The sequence below is a fragment of the Lineus longissimus genome, chromosome 18, assembly GCF_910592395.1.
Source record: "Lineus longissimus chromosome 18, tnLinLong1.2, whole genome shotgun sequence".
NCBI classification, from domain to species: Eukaryota; Metazoa; Nemertea; class Pilidiophora; order Heteronemertea; family Lineidae; genus Lineus; species Lineus longissimus.
In genome coordinates, this window is record NC_088325.1 from 8,737,367 (window position 1) to 8,753,803 (window position 16,437).

At 39.7% G+C, this 16,437-nt stretch overlaps 1 protein-coding gene across 1 annotated transcript in view; it reads left to right on the top strand.

The window, feature by feature from the left end:
* Positions 1-16,437, top strand: part of LOC135502097 (ankyrin repeat domain-containing protein 50-like) — a 357,552-nt gene that overhangs the window by 272,776 nt on the left and 68,339 nt on the right. Inside the window, exon 19 of the mRNA XM_064794655.1 lies at positions 15,911-16,009. Coding sequence (XP_064650725.1) covers positions 15,911-16,009 — 99 coding nt within the window. The remainder of the gene's footprint in view (positions 1-15,910; positions 16,010-16,437) is intronic.

The following is a 16,437-nucleotide window of genomic DNA, read 5'->3' on the forward strand; positions in this document are numbered from 1 at the left end:
TCGAAAGTGTAATCTAACATATTATTTAATGGCTTATTCACCCCCGCTGGTTTCACCAACTCAAAAAAATTAATCTTCAAATAATTTTCTCTTTCAATTTTTGGTACATCTTTTTTTACACATACCGGAAAAGTATTTATTTTTATTTTACCTTCATAGACCCCGTAAGAGCTAGAATTACAATGGTGATTAATTGGTTCGTAACACGCTGCTAGCAAACTCCACAAAAAACACTTCCCGTCATTACATTGTACATTAATTATCGGACTAGATTTGAAAGGAAGTTTAATGAAGTGCCCACCCTTGGTATCTCTGTATGCAACCAAAAATAAATCCGCTCTGTTTATCATTTTAAGTGTCAGTCCACTTCCTTTAAAATATCTCTCTCCGATTTGTAGTGTTATGTAATCCAAACATTTTTGTATGGCAACTTCTGGTTTTGATTTAAAAAAAAACAACTTCAAAAGGAGATTGAATTCCATGAAGTATTTCGGTGTTATTCTTTTAAAAAAGAAGCTTTAGAGAAGTAAACTTCCACATTAATACTTATCTTAAAATGATAGCTTTTTAGAAGTGACAAAATCTCAACAAATTTCTCTTTGTAATTCGACAAGTCTGTTACTACTTTTGGTTGTCTAAACTGCACAGTTGCAAAATCTGAAGGTAAATGTTTTTTTTCCTTTCTTCCAGCGATTGCTGGCGTCCCAAATTTGTTAACTATTTCTATTCCCTTAATTTTACCCGCCATTGACAAAAACCGTCCTCTTTTTCTGTGAGTTGTGAAGTATTAATAGAACTGTTAGTAGTTCCTTCAGTTGGAGCATCGGCTCCCGCAGGCTCTTCATTCGTTTGAGTTCCCATCGGCTCTTCATTCTGAATTGGGGGAACTTCGTTCTGAATTGAGGGAGCGTCAGCTCCCGACGGAGCATACGAAGTAGCGTGAAACGAGCCGACTCCCTCTGGAAGTTCGTTCTTAGACGTTAGTGTTCTATTTAACTCCTCTGATAGTTTTTTTGTGTTATTTTTATGTTTTTCAGATTTTAGATGGTGGTTGTAGTTTTTCTTAAAAACTTCAGAAAGACAATCTCGACAAAATACTTTTTTAGGTTGATACTTTATTTGTTGCATTTAAGGTGTTTTTTTAAAAACTGTTGAAGAACTTGATGATTCGTCTATTTAAGAAAATCAAGTATCATAAATGGAGGGTAAAATAATTGAAAACAAAAAAAGTTGAAAATGTCGAAAATCTATCAACATTTTTAAAGGATTTGAACACAGATTTCAAACCTAAAACAAAGAAGAATTATGGTAAACTCGAAGATTTAGAAATTGGTGAAAATACAAAATCAAAGATATTTGTAAAACACAAAGTCAGTTTGGTGAAAGACTGGAAATTACTCTAGTGTTTTCGAAATTGGGTAGTATTGTTGAAATCACAACTTATCTACCAGAACGGTTTAACAAGATGACGGAATCCCAGCGAGAAACCTTGAAGGGAAATCTTGATATTTACTTTGTTTACAACGGAAAAATAAAAACCAACATCATGAAATCTTGTTTTCTCAATAAATCTAAAAATAGAAACATAAAAAATAAAAAAACTTAAAATCTCTAAACCTAAAAAAAACTAAAAAACTTAAATTCCATTATGGGAATGATCTCATTAGAGTTCAATGCAAATTGCAGACGGTTTATTGTTTAAGAGTGCCTTATTTTTTGTCAACCAAAAGTAGCTTGTAGGAACATATATTTCCTGTAAAAATTAAGTGGATTGGTGGAGGAGTATTTTCCTTTCTTGGTGAATTGAGTTTGTTTAAAACCAAAAAAAAAAATTACTATTGTAAAATATTCATCACCAAGATAGGAATCTTTCAACATAAACAACTTGTCCTCAGTAAGTTCAATGATAAGATAATTGTCATTGTAACAGCTGATGTTAACAAGTCCTGAAAGATTTTTGATGCGCTCATTGATAAAGGAGCAAAGTTCGGACAAACTGAAATGACCATCAAAAGGGACATAGAAATAATCGGATTGTTGTCTTGAGTCATTTTCCATTTTTACCAATTTGGTAATACCCGGAACGTTATCACCAGTCCACCATGAATTGTAAATGGTTATCGATTTCAACTTAATTGATTTTATGTCTAATTGGTCTGTTAATTAATACTCAAATTTGGCTTCTTCACAATATTTTTCATTTATTATGAAGTCCATTTCTACTTAATTAATCTTAATTATTCATCTATTTTAAAAAAAAGTATTATAATGGAGGGTGAAATAAGTGTAAAAGATCTAAACTCCGATTTGAATCGATATTTCTTAGGTGAGAATATGTTCTATGAATTAATGATAAACGAGGGTGAAATAAGTCTAAAAGATCTAAACTCCAATTTGAACAGAATTTGCTTATGTGAGAATATATTCTACGACTCAATGAGAAACGATAATTTAAACAGATATTCTAACATGGGGTTCCAACCTAAATCAAAAGATCTTTGTACTCTTTATGATAATTTTAACACATTTTTAGATTACAAAACAAAAAAGTATTATGGTAAGTTTGAAGATTTAGAAATGGGTGAGAAATATAAAATTAAGAATCTTTGTATTCATTATACTAAGTTTGGTCTAAGACTTGAAATTACCCTAGTGTTTCCACTTCCTGGGAGTGTTGGTGAAATAACATTTGATCTCCCAGAACGTTTTAACAAATTAGCAAAATAAAGTATAGAAAAAAGATCAACTGCAGTATTGTCTAATCATTACGGAGAAAGTGAAATATCTTTTGGGGTTTAATGTTCATAAGGGGGAATTTATTGAGTTGGTAGGAAAACCTGACGAGTACATGGGGCGACAAGCCAATAAATTTTAGACCGTTCGAATACTTCCACATTCACTGCGATATAATCGATAAAAATGATATCATTTACAATTCAAGTAAGTCATATTTACTAGCAAGAATTCCATTGAAAGAATGTGATTTCGGAGATACACTTAAACATTATTTGACGGGGTTGAGAAACAGACCATGTGAAGAAAAATTTAACAAATTTAGAATCTGGATAACCGACGAACACAACCGTCCTGTGGATTTCAATGGAGCAGACGTACAACTAGAATTTCTCTTCTTACTAAATGAGTAGAATTTGGGGTTATTCGAAACGTCCAAAAATCTGGAAGAAAATACTAGAAGTATTTGGAGGAGGAGATTGAGTTTCGGAGAAAGATATTCTCAAAGTATAAAAAAGCATTCAACGCAATTACTGGCATTAGCCACTTCCTTAATTTAACTAACGTAGCAGCTGGATCAGTTGGTGTGTGTCCGCATTAGCAGGTGTAATAACCGCGCCAATAGGTTTTGCGTTAGGAGGAGAGACAATTGGAAGCACCATTATCTCATCTGCCCTAAGTTGGGAGAAAAAAAACATACTTAAAAAAATAGGAAAAACATGAGAAAATAGGAATGTTGGCAATTTCAAAACTCAACACCATAAATGATTTAGTTCGTAAAGCCATTAGCAATTCTCACATCACAACCGAGGAATTCTCATTAATCATAAAAGAAAAGGAGAAATATATTTCTATGGAAAATGCCATCAGAAAAAAACAAAGAGATACTCCTTTAGAGAATATTGATGTGGAAACCTTAAAACAACCTTTTTTAGAGCACGGGGAAAAATGGCCAAAGCGGAAATGTTGGAAAAAATCATGTCACAGTAAATTATGTTTACAATTATTTATCCCCAGTAACCCCTTCAGTAATGCCTTCAGTAATACCTTCGGCGCCCCCCCCCCCCCACTATTTCGCTTAAATAAATGATGTACTATCCACTGGCGACAAAACACAAGAAGACTATTTATTATAATTTCTGTAATTTTGATGTTTATGTTAGTTTATCTGTCCGTTTACAGCTACCGGTTTGTTTGTTTAATATATATATACATAAATCACATCAACCGGCCAGGTTGTTCCAATGAATAAACTCCCACATCCGAATGTTGATTATTGCGGTAGTGGCACATAGACAACTCCAACGTACAAAACTAAATCACAAAACCACGCGCATTTAAAGTTGCATTGCGGTTATTTAAACATATAACACGAATGATTATCACGGCATAAACACGACGAAACGATAACTGATATATACACACACTAAAAATCGCTAAGGAATACAGCGAAAACGCGACGAGCTAGCTCGCAAAAATAAACATACACGCTGACAGTCTCGGAAAGGTCAAAGTCGTACAACGCACGAGGTACGCAAGCAAGCAAACCACGAAATCGTAAACTTATATATACTGCACAAACTAGAATCTTGATGACGATATCCAAATGAGTGTTTTTGTAGACAACTTCTAAATTCGGGTTCTACTTCTTCTACACGATATAATCTCCCAACAGAATAACATTGAATCTCGAATCGAACGATATAAAGTTACAAATTTGGCACTAATCTGCGAACCCCGATGTTTACTTCAGATTATAATGCTGGAATGGCTAACTTCAAATACGATCAGGGTTGGATCAAGCGGCATGTTAATCAACATAAACATATTTTTGAGGTTCTCAAACTGCCACACGATCAAACATATCATTAATTCATGATTTTTAAGTCATCTGGTTTCTCAAACCCCGGTATAGAGAGACTTAACGATTCTGTCCGAACATATGTTTACTGCATACTAGGTGCCCAAGCACTCACCAGAACTCTGATTCCTAGAGCAATAGGAACTGAATTTGATGCCCAGAAAGAATTTACCAACTTTTTAAAAAACTCAATAAACAAACACGCCAACATTCCTACCTCAATTCAAAGGTATCAAAAATCAATTGCTGAAACCCACACCAGATTGGATTATGTAATCGCCCTGGGGTTATACGTCATTGGATCCAATATGGTTTTAAATATCGGGAACATCATGAATTACAACAATAATAATTTGATAGCACCACTAAAAATGAGTATTGGGGTATATGACATCAATCGCAAAAAGAATACTGCGCCTCCTTTAATGAAAGGTCCATCCGTGAAGACTTACTAATAATTGAAAGGTATTACCGAGCTGAATGGACAAGATTTGGCTACCATGCTGGAAGAGGGGTCATTTGAGGAACTACTAATGATATCAGAAGTGGTCTCGGATTTTCTCGTGCTAGGAAAGCAAGCACAGCCGGGATGAGACCATAAGCGGTAAAACAGTAGTAATTCTCTTTTGTAAATAAATTCTGAGTAAAAACGTTCACCCCGTCCGAATTTGGTAGGGGCCAGGGAGTGAAATGAGGTAGAGCCTGGCCCAGTGAATTCAACAATGCGTTGGAGTCCAACGCCATCAAATCCCATGTATGAGGGGCATAAAGGGTTTCTACTTTGCGCCAGGTTGAATCTGATAGGCGCGAGTCCGAAAGGGACAATGTACGAGAGGGCGCATCGGCTGGGTTTTCCGCCGAGGGAATGTGAATGAGCCTAAGGTCACAATTCAGCTTAGCAACCAACTGAACTATACACTTTACAATTTTCACCAAGGCATGGTCTTTGGGCTTCAATTTCTCCCATGCTTCGACTAAGGCCTTATTGTCAACCCTTACATCAATCCTGCGGTTCTTCAAACGGTATTTGATAGAATGAAAGGTGTGCAACAAGGCATCCGATTCTTTGATGTGAATCGGGCGTTGGTCGTGTTTGGGCCAGAGGTCGTACAGTAGGTTACTACCTCCCAAGGCTGCCCCCCCCCCCCCCCCCCCGCGCAAAACCACTAGAGTCGGTAGCCAATGTTAGGTCAACATGTCTCTCACTCAGCCATGTTGATCCCTGTTCAAAGTTATCGATGAAGCCCCAGAAGATAATTTCTTCCCGAAGATCGCCCTCAATTTTGATGGGGGACCGTGATTTCATAGCCTTTGAAATGCTGGCAGCCATGATCCAGATGTATAGCCTTGCGATTGGGATACATAACTTAAAGGACATGCATTTGCCCATGAATTTTTCCATAGTTTTGACATGCACAGCTTCCGACTCTAAAAGGTTTTCCCCTAAGTCCTTGAACTTCTCCCGTTTAGCCTCTGGTATACTAAATTGTCTCAAATCAGAGTCAATACAAAGGCCAAGGTGGATCATTGCTAAGACAGGGAACCAGATGGACTTATTCTTTTCTATGAAGAAACCCAGGAGGTCAAGGATGGCTGCATTGAAATAAATGGACCATCCGGTCTGATTCAACTTAGATGCAATGATGGATTTCAACGGGCCAAGGAATCTGTACTGTGTTGTAATCATTCCACGGAGACGCAGGAATGACGTAACCTGCATCCCAATGGTCTGCTATATGTATGGCGATTCCGACCAGCCAAATGGCAGAACCGTATACCTTAGGAACCATCCAGCAAACTGTACCCCAAAATAGGTTCGCGAAGCTGGGGATAATCAAACTCCTAAGTAGGCTGATTTCTCGTCAGAGGAAGCCATAAAATCCACTTGATCTAGTAGGGAAGGAAGGAGAGAAAGACCCTCAAGAGAGAACGGTATGTGGCGCATCCATAAGTTCAAAAACTGCTCATTATGGCAGAGCCTCTTTTTCCTTTTGCCATCAACCATTAGGAGAGGCATTACCAGATGAGGGGGTCCACTTCTCCAACCTTTCCCACTAGCTCAAGCGAACCATTACGCAAACCTTCCTCTAGATGGCTCACAATAACCTCTTTGTGTTAGGCACAATTGGGCACGTTATGAAAAGCCATTGCCGGGGGAAGCTTTGAGTCATAGACTTCCCCTTTGAAGTAAGCCTTAAACGGTTGAAAGAAATCAACTATTTCAACTTCATTGACAATTCACTTTGCCACCAACTTAGAATCTTTATCATTAACCTGATTGAGCAGTAAGTACCAGTTTTCCTTTTCTGAGTGTAGTTGTCTCTTAGGGAAAGTGAGCCCAGACAGTCTTGCCAGTCTTTACCTTTGATATCCGAAACTTTTAGTAACAGCGCAGTGGGCGAAGAGAGAGAGGGCACCGAACCCCGACACTCGGTCCGTTTTGGCGACCTACGTTCGGAAATGGCTTTATGAGGATCAAATCCGGTGTTGAGTTCCCATCTGTCGGGTTGGAACCTCGACTTAAATTCAGAACCAGGAAAGGTCACCAAAGCGAAACGAGTGTCAGGGAGGGACCTCTCTCTCCCGCTCACAGGGGCTCAGTGTGACCCCATAGAACAGGAAAAAGAAAATCCAACCGAAACACTGATTTAAAATTAACTGAGAATTTTGCCAACAAAGGCACAGTGGGATCAAAATCTTGGACACTATATAGTTTTACTCGAGGAGATAACTTTGAAGTCAGCACCCAGAGGCGCTTACTACAAACCAAATTTGTGTTTTGTTTTTGATTTCTTTTGTTTTGTATTGTTCATTTGTTATTATATTTCCCTTAACATTTCTTCTTCTTTTGACAGAATTGTAACCAGTAAGCCTTAATAATTATTTATGCTCAGATTTGACTTTTGATTGGAGATTTAGGGGGCAAGAGGCCAGAAAATACTCGGCTGACCTACAGAGGTAACACAGCCTAGAAACTCCCCTGCCCCTGCCCCTGCCCCTGCCACGACCTCTAAAGGAAGAACCACCATTATTTTGAAGCAACAAAGGGATAAGTTGCATAAGAACGTCATTGCTTTCTTTTGGTTTGTCCTTATCATTCTTGGTATCTTTATCGACATCTTTGTCTTGGGCCTTTTCCTTGGAATCTTTCTGGCTCTTTTAACAGACTTCTTCCAGGCGTCAACTGCAGATTGAGCTTTCTTAGCGCCCTCAGTACCCAAAAGCCGTGTTACAAGCCCATGTAAGTTACCAGATTTATCGTTCTCCCTGCTGACCTTCAGAGCCATCTTGTACAATTCCTTATCGGCGTGATCAGATGCTACAGCCGTGTCATAAAGGCTTTCGAGGGAGGCCAGAAGGACGCCATTTGGGGTTGTGGATCTCAAAGCCAAGGTTCTCACCTGAGAGAGGGCTGTTTGGACTGATGTGCCCTCTTAGTCTGTCTGAGACGCTTGACCTCCCCTTCCAGGAGTCTTAGACGCCATGCTGGGTCCTCATTATCAGCTCGAGGGGCCGGGCCATTGTTATTGTCCGGTCTCTGCTCCACGTTGGGGGGTGCCCCTGCAGCGGCTTCCGGGGCTTTCTGAAGGAACAAGATATAGATCATTTACTCCTGATGTTTTTGGATTGACATTATGTAAGTAGGCTTCCTGCTCGGGCCCCGCCCGACATGTCCTTCGTGGTTGCTAGTATAGTATTGCAGTTATCTGGAACCCTCTCAACGAAGCAAGGGTATAACTCGAAAATCAACCGTCTAACCAGAAACTGATGCTTACCCTCTTCTGGCCCTTTCCTTGGCCTGACATGCCTGAAGTGGTTGACCCGTGGGTGCTCCTGTCAAGTTTGCATGTAGCACCGCATGGTGGACGGCTAGACCTCGGTTGAAATGCTGTCGTCTATATGAGCCATGCCGAGGACCGCCTGCGAATCAATTTGCTGAATCGATTAAATATTAAGAATTATAGAATCGAAAGTCCCGCTAGATACCCCATTGAAGAATAGGGAAGACTAGAGACCTATTCTATCCTACGCTAAAGACCTATTTTAATTCATAATTTTTTTAGTCAAGCAAGTCGCGCCATAGAGGCCGTGGGCGGAATACCTACTGGCGAGGGAATGTGGGAATCCATGCCCAAGCTGTCCTAACCACTTACTAGAAAATGGAAAACACAACTTACCGGAATTTCATACCCAGTAAGCTTATTGAATTCACTGCCCAGGTCGTCGAAAGAGTACGAAGTAAGAGGGTATCTTCTCGACCGGCTGGCGAAATTCTCTGGATTCACTTCGTCCGGATGAACTAAGCGCGCGGCGACCGGGAACATGTCTCTGCCACGTAGGGAGTATCCCTCCTTTAACCATACTGCCGATGTCGAGGGGTGGACCGGAGCCGCAAGATCCGAGCCTGAAGACTGCATCTCGCGGAATGAACCCTGAAGTGAAAATCTATGAATGTGAGGGCCTTTAAGTTGTATTACCTCGTGTTCGGGTCACGTGATACAGTCGTTTTGTAATTGAACAAGCATAAGAACCATTTAAAGTTGGCCGGTTTTTTATGGCCCTGGGCCTATTGTCATTTTGGAAGATCAATTCCATTCAGCTTTTCAAACCTGAGGCAAGCTTGATTACAACATGGTTACTCGATGAATTGTGGGTACATGGTGACCGAATAAAAGTACTCTCTACCTTTGAACAATCAATAACGCTCTTACCGTGCGAAGGATTAATTGGGCGTTTATTCAAACTCCAGCCGAACAATGTAACGCATGCCACAGTCTTGATTTTGCAAAACCAAGCGCTGTCCCCCGTATACTCCTAGGAATAAAACCGCGCAAATACTGCTCAAGAAACCCTGGCACACACAACGCATATACAATATAAAATGTTGTCTTATGAATTTCAGTCTGCCTAGCACTGAACGGCCTAATAGACCACACAGCAAGGTCTCCCCTACGACTAAATGTTATTACTGCGAGGACTCATACAAGCTATCTTCCGAGGCAGTGAACTGCTGCCCCAAGATACCGACTAAATTCCCAGTCAAATAGCAAGGGAAAAGCTAGAGCACAAAGCAAGGTCTCACAGTCTATCTTCAGAAGCCGAAAAAACTGCCCCAATATTACTGTATAGCTTTCTTCTCCAGACATAGCCGGGGAACGACCCAGATCTCATAGCCAGGTCTCACAGCCTATCTTCAGAAGCAGAAACTGCCCTAAGATTACTGTCTAGCTTTCCTTCCCCAGACACGTAGCAGGTGAGAACGACCCAGAGCACATAGCAAGGTCTATGCCTACGGTCTATCTCGAAAACAAAATGTCTTGAGATCACCGTCGTCTGAAGGCGATTAAAAAAACTGAATCGAAATATACTCACCTAAAGGTTTAGGTCTACCATGAAACGCTATGCAGGAACTGTGAAACTGAAGTACGATCGGAGAGCGTGCCGAGCGTGACCTGTACGGGCGGTGTTCCTAACAATAATGATATTGCCGCTCTGATCACGTGCACATGACGTACCCTACTTTGGAAAAGTAGGATTGCCAGAAATTGGACGGTAAACTAAGAAACAATTGCAAGGAAAAAGAACAAGAAAAGGAAACTCGAGGACAGGGAAAATAATCTCTTGAGAAAGCGGCAGTGGCCATTAAAGGCGACTAGGGATGGAGAAGAAAATGTCCCAAGCAATAATGGGGATGATATCTTTGGCCAATATGTTTCATTTGAGTTGAAGACTGTAACAGGTGAAAGGATAAAAAAACTCCCACAACAATTTTTTTCCTCTTTGTAGAAGCCATTTTTCTTCAGGAAATATGCTTTCCCGCTTATTTTTTTGGACACATCTAGCAACAAGTATCCACGGACTACATGAATCAGCTGTGTTGTTGTTATCAAATACCAGTGAACAGACTACAGGTTGCAATAAGTCTTTGACGTATAAGGATAATGCATGCTAGGTTATTTCGGTTTTGTATTGGAAATATGGCAACTTTAATTGAGTGTTTTTCCTTAATTGATAGGTTTTGGCCTTTTTTCTACAATAGTCGTAGATATCTTTCTTTTTTTTTTATTTATTCGTGTAAAATACATGTACAATATTTGATATAACATGACAAGACATTGAATTATGAACAAAATAAAACGTACATGCATTACACTGGTAACCATGTAGGTCGAGACCTATTAAATGGCACCAGATAATATGGGTTGTGTCGTCGGGGTGACGGCGACATGCGCACTAAGTGGGCTGACAGTTTGCACAACGGCAGAAAGTGACGAAAGTGCACATGTCGTCGACATCCAAACGATCCAACCTGTCAAAATAATAAACATTAAGGGACGATTTAAAATGCATTTTTTTCAAATTATGTAATTGGACCGGGAGACTGTTCCACAGCTTCGGTGTCCTCACCCAGTATGAGGCACCGAACGTCTCCGAGTGGAATCTCGGCTGCGCCAGTCGTAAACCGTCGCCCCTTACAGCCGGGGTTATATAAAAACGTGCATTAAAATCCAGGACATTATAATAAGAATCGTGCATAAAAATAGATTGCATTATCCTTATACTACCATTCCAACTTGAAGAAACCTGGAGTTCGCTTATTAAAAGCCTTGTGTTCCGCACAACAATATCTGGGAAACCAACTGAACTCGTTGTCAGACGTATATTGCGCTCCTAGATCATGGGCATGCTGCATACATTTATCGTACTTGGCTCTAAATGTAGGGTTCATGAGTGATTTCCAATCCTCTTGACTAAACGCAATGTACGCAGACTGTGTCCATTTCACAGTATTCAACGTCTACTCTGTCGAATGCCTGACACATGAAATCGTAGTAACATTCCCACATTTTCAGCTTTGCATATCCATAAACAAAGAACCCAAGTTGAATGGGAAGATCCAACTTAATGGACTATGGTGCTCAGGTCAACTCGTGTGTATCTTGGTTCATTTCTCTGAGTCCTGGGAATGAGTTCTTACTGATTGCTCCAGCAAATTGGACAGCATGTTTTCCTTCATTGTAATACTGCACTTTTGTATGTTTCTCCTTGTTAGAATTTTTTCTCTGTGCATCTGACACACGATTCCTAGCATTCCCAAAACATGTCAATGGTGTATATTCAAGAACTTGATGAATCCTCGTACAGACTAGTCCATACTCCAAGTACCACTTCAGCAATGGAGTGATGATCATTATTTTTTCTCCAAACAAACTCCCTTATTTCATAACTTCATGAGTCTCTGCAAAATCCTTCATTTGATCACCAATATCATCAATGCTGACCTCTGTATTCTTACACACGGGCGCCATTTCATCAAAGTAATCCGAGAGAGCTTCTGGAACATGAATGTCACACTCAACAACACCAAAACGATAATATTTCTTCACTGCAGTCAATAGTTCCTCCACTGTGACAGCCTTTTTATGTTTGCGACTCCACTTAGTTTTAGTATGAAGCTGATCAAGGAAGTTTTTGATATCCCGATTTGTTGATCTCATTTTCTTCCATTGACATTCATAGATTTCCTCCACTTCATATTCGAACGATCTCAAGTACTCTGTGGTAGCCTCGGTGCTTTCACGTAAGGTTGACAGGGAAATTTTGTTGACTGGATTTATCTAATTGTGTTTCAGTGTGAGCCAACATTGGTGTCCGTTTCCATGGAAATGTCTGCTCAAGTTTGAAATTATTCTCTTCCTTCCGCCTGTTGTAGAAACCAGTGGGCATGGACTGTGTCAATGACCATAGATAGAGGGCATTGGCATCAAATCCTACTACACTCTGACACTTCTTTGGATTTGTGTGGGAGTGTTTCCATATATACGTTTTGTCCTTCTCTTGATATCTATTGAATATGATTGATTGACCCCCAACAATTTGACTTCGCATGTGTGGTACAAGTCTGCATCCTTTTTGCCAAAGAGGGTGAAGAATGTTCCTGTTTTTGCAAACAAGTCTTTCATCGCTAGACCAGGAAGGCTGATTCCATCTTTGAACAGATCAAGACCACGGGACACAAAATAGCTACACACTTGTAAATGGCCTCCATGAACGGCTTTACATCTTGGTTGTTGTACCATATGAGAAAGTCCTCTATTGACGACATCTTTCCCTCATCCCACACCTTTTGCATGTTTGGATTCTCATCAGCGCTGATAGAAATGGTCGTTATAGAAATCCCATGCGATGGTAGATTTGTATCCTGCATCTTGTCTAATTAAGCTTGTAAACCATTGATATGGAAATTGCCCCTTGCTTTCATCAATTTTGAAAGATTTCAAGAACTTTGCATAGGATGTGTTTGGTGACATAATAATTCAGAATGTCCAAAATCTTCAGTTGGTCCGTAGACACTGCTATGCACGTGTTTAACTTTTTGATAACATTTATCTTTGGCATGTCGTCTTCATCAGTATCAGTGATATTCAACAGCTCAGGGAATAGAGCGCTCCGCATTGCATTGATATCATACCTTGATGAGTTGAAGCCAATCACTGGTAATTGCTGTTTCCATCGTAGCAACTCCATGAAAATGGTGTCAATCGTTGGGGCACGTTTTTTCTTCTTCTTCTGTTCTTGAGTCTGGTTTAAGGTATCTACATCATCTGGTTCTTCAGGTACACCAATGACATCATCAGCATCAATTCCTGGTAACCATCTTCATCCTCATCATTACCATCATCCAAATCATCAGCTATTCACTCTTCTTCATTCGCCAATTCTTTCAGTGTCTGGGTAAGCTCGTCATATTTCTCATTGACTAAAACTTCGGCTGCCTCAGCAATATCGGTCAAATACCAAACAAAGTCGGAAACTAGCTGTGGTTCACTTCCAGTAGACACTAAACACTTTGCTTCCGTGTAGTTTGTGACGTTGCTGCAGACACTGATGGAGACAACTCGCTGTACACTCAACCATGACAGTTTTTCCGTGTCAGTTTTGCCCTCAACTTTATCCATAAAACATTCAATGTCGTTTGTAGTTCTGTATGGATAAAGTTAGTCTTTCGGTGCTGGTACTGCTATAGCATGTCTTTCCATCTTGGCAAACACACTGCTTGGTGGTTTGAATACTCCACCCGGGAACATAAATTTAGTCTTTCCTTGACAGGTATTTTCATGTCGGACACAGTGCCAGCTCAGTAGAAAGACGCTTTCAAAACTTCGACACTTATGCGCTTTAAAGTATGACTTAAAGTCATTGATGTGAATGAAAGTTTTTCAAGAAGATTCAAATACAGTGTTGTTCTATAATTTGCAAGACTACGACGTATCAGTTCTGCTTGACTTTGCTCATTGATTGAGTACACTTTTATATTTACCTGGAAAATGTCCTCCATATTCTGTAGTTAATGCAACATAACACCCTCATAATTAGCAATGAATGTTTCCAACTCAGCCTGAGCACAATTTTCCGAAAATAACTCCACAGTAGGTGTCTCAAGCCTAGCAACCCTGTTTCCTTGATGAAGTGCCAAACATCGAAAGAAGCAAAGATTGTCTTGAATTATATCACCTCCATTCCTTTTCTTATCCAATGCATTGATAGACTTGTTATCCTTAACATACTGCTGTAGTGGTTCGCGACATGTTCCTATTCGATGGGTATGCAATGGGTACACGTATACCAACACATGTGTAACTAGTTCCACCATCCACTGGCTGTTTGGTCTTTGTTTTCTAGCATACTCCAAGATATCCACATCCCCTAAAATGAACAGCAGATTGCTCAATCCATTACTGTTTTAATCAGCATAGGCTGCTTAAGGACTCTGGTATTGTTACTGGCATGATAATATCTACGTTCCTCCGTCGTGTTGTTATAGAGTACAAATCAAAAGGAATAATTGACGTTATATCGGTGACGCTGTCCTTGATGCACTTCTCTAAATATGCTCTCCAATTCTTGGAATGATGGTGATTCTAACATGACATTATACCGTTTCTAGCGCCGTCCATTCATTCTGCTTCTGGTCTAAATCTGTGCCCAATTTTCACGATAGACTGCTTCATGTTCCGGTCGAATGAATGTTGGAAAATGTACCTCACGCCGGAGTCGATTCAATTCTGCTTGTCTGCTTCGTTTCACCATTGGCTCCTCTGCTGGTTGTCTTGCTTGAAAACTTTTCCTCGTCTTGGATGACTTCTTACCTTCCCCTGATGTTGATGGTGTGTCTGCGGCCTTTGTTGTTTGCTTCTCATGGACACGTTGCATGTTTCGTTTCAAATTGTCTCCTCGATCAAACTCTCGACTGCAAACAGGACATTCCAATTTGCAATCCAGCTTGTGCGAACTTGCCTTGTGTCTTTCCAAATAGTCTGGGCGTGTAAAGGCTTTTTACATACCCTACATACATGCTTGCTATCTTCATTTATTTGCATATGTCGATACAGATTACACTTGCATAAATATTCTTTTGACATATGGTACATTCAAACGATTCTGCTCTTTCCTCTTCCATGCCTGTTTTACAACTAAATCCAATATAACACTACATACAATATTTAACACATGCTTTTGCTAAGGTTACCACTTAACAACATGCAGGTACCACTTAACCAATCAACACACATCATGATGCAACTCAACATGTCTAGACAGGTTACAACAGTTTTATCAAGATGTCATGCCATATCTGATTTATTGCAACATCATATGACATTCACAGATAGAATGAGCAGAATACATGATTCCTTTTACGTCGGCCACTAATTTAGCCAATCATTAAACAGCAATTAAAATAAGTTATTGACCTTTGAATTTCCCGCCTAGAATCTATTTTTACTTTCACTAAGGTACCATTTAACAACATGCAGGTACCACTTAACCAATCAACACACAGCATGATGCAACACAACATATCTAGACAGGTTACAACAGTGTTATCAAGATGTCATGCCATATCTGATTTATTGCAACATCATATGACATTCACAGATAGAATGAGCAGAATACATTATTCCTTTTACGTCGGCAACTAATTAAGCCAATCATTAAACAGCAATTTCTTGACCTTTGAATTTCCCGCCTAGAATATATTTTTAGACGAATCCTCCCCGCAAATCCACCTCAATGGGGACCATAAACAACATACAATACTACTGATGTTCTTTTACGAAAACCGAAAGAAGTCTCGTAAATCCGCCAATTTTTTGTTAACAAATCGTTTTCTGCGAAACTTTTGTGAGTCGCAAAAATAAATGGGTGCGAAAAATTGGCAAGACTCCGATTTGATCTATTGATAATTCTCTAGATTTTATGCTCTTCTCTTTTCCTATATTCTGAATTCGGTTATAATAGTATATTTTCTTTCAGAACGGCGGGACTGCACTAACTGACGCCTCAAAAAATGGTCATATTGATGTCGTAACAGCTCTATTGAAGGCTGGCGCAGATGTTAACAAAAGGAAGAAGGTAACGCACCAAAGCCATTTCATCAGAAACTCTCTAGAATTGAAATCATAATTTAATGATGCAGTAGGCAAAATGTTGCATACATAGAATGATGAACTGCAAACCGCCTAACTGATTGGCGTTTTATTTTGCAGATTATGCAGATATTTGCGGCGGATTTTGCTGATTTACCCAAAAATCGCGAAATTTTTCTTTTTGAAGAAAAAAAAAGGCAGTTCCTTATTAATCTGACATTATCCCAATGCAGTTTGTATTATCTTGCCGCCCGAGTGGATGCGATCTTCCGAGCGGGACGTTTTGCCACACTGATGAGGGAAGTGCTAATGTCCGTTGCGGATGGGGTGTATCCATATTGATACATATGTTTTAGAAAATCAGCACAAGGCCTGTTTTTTATGTAGGTTTTATCACCCTGGAGAATGAGTTCT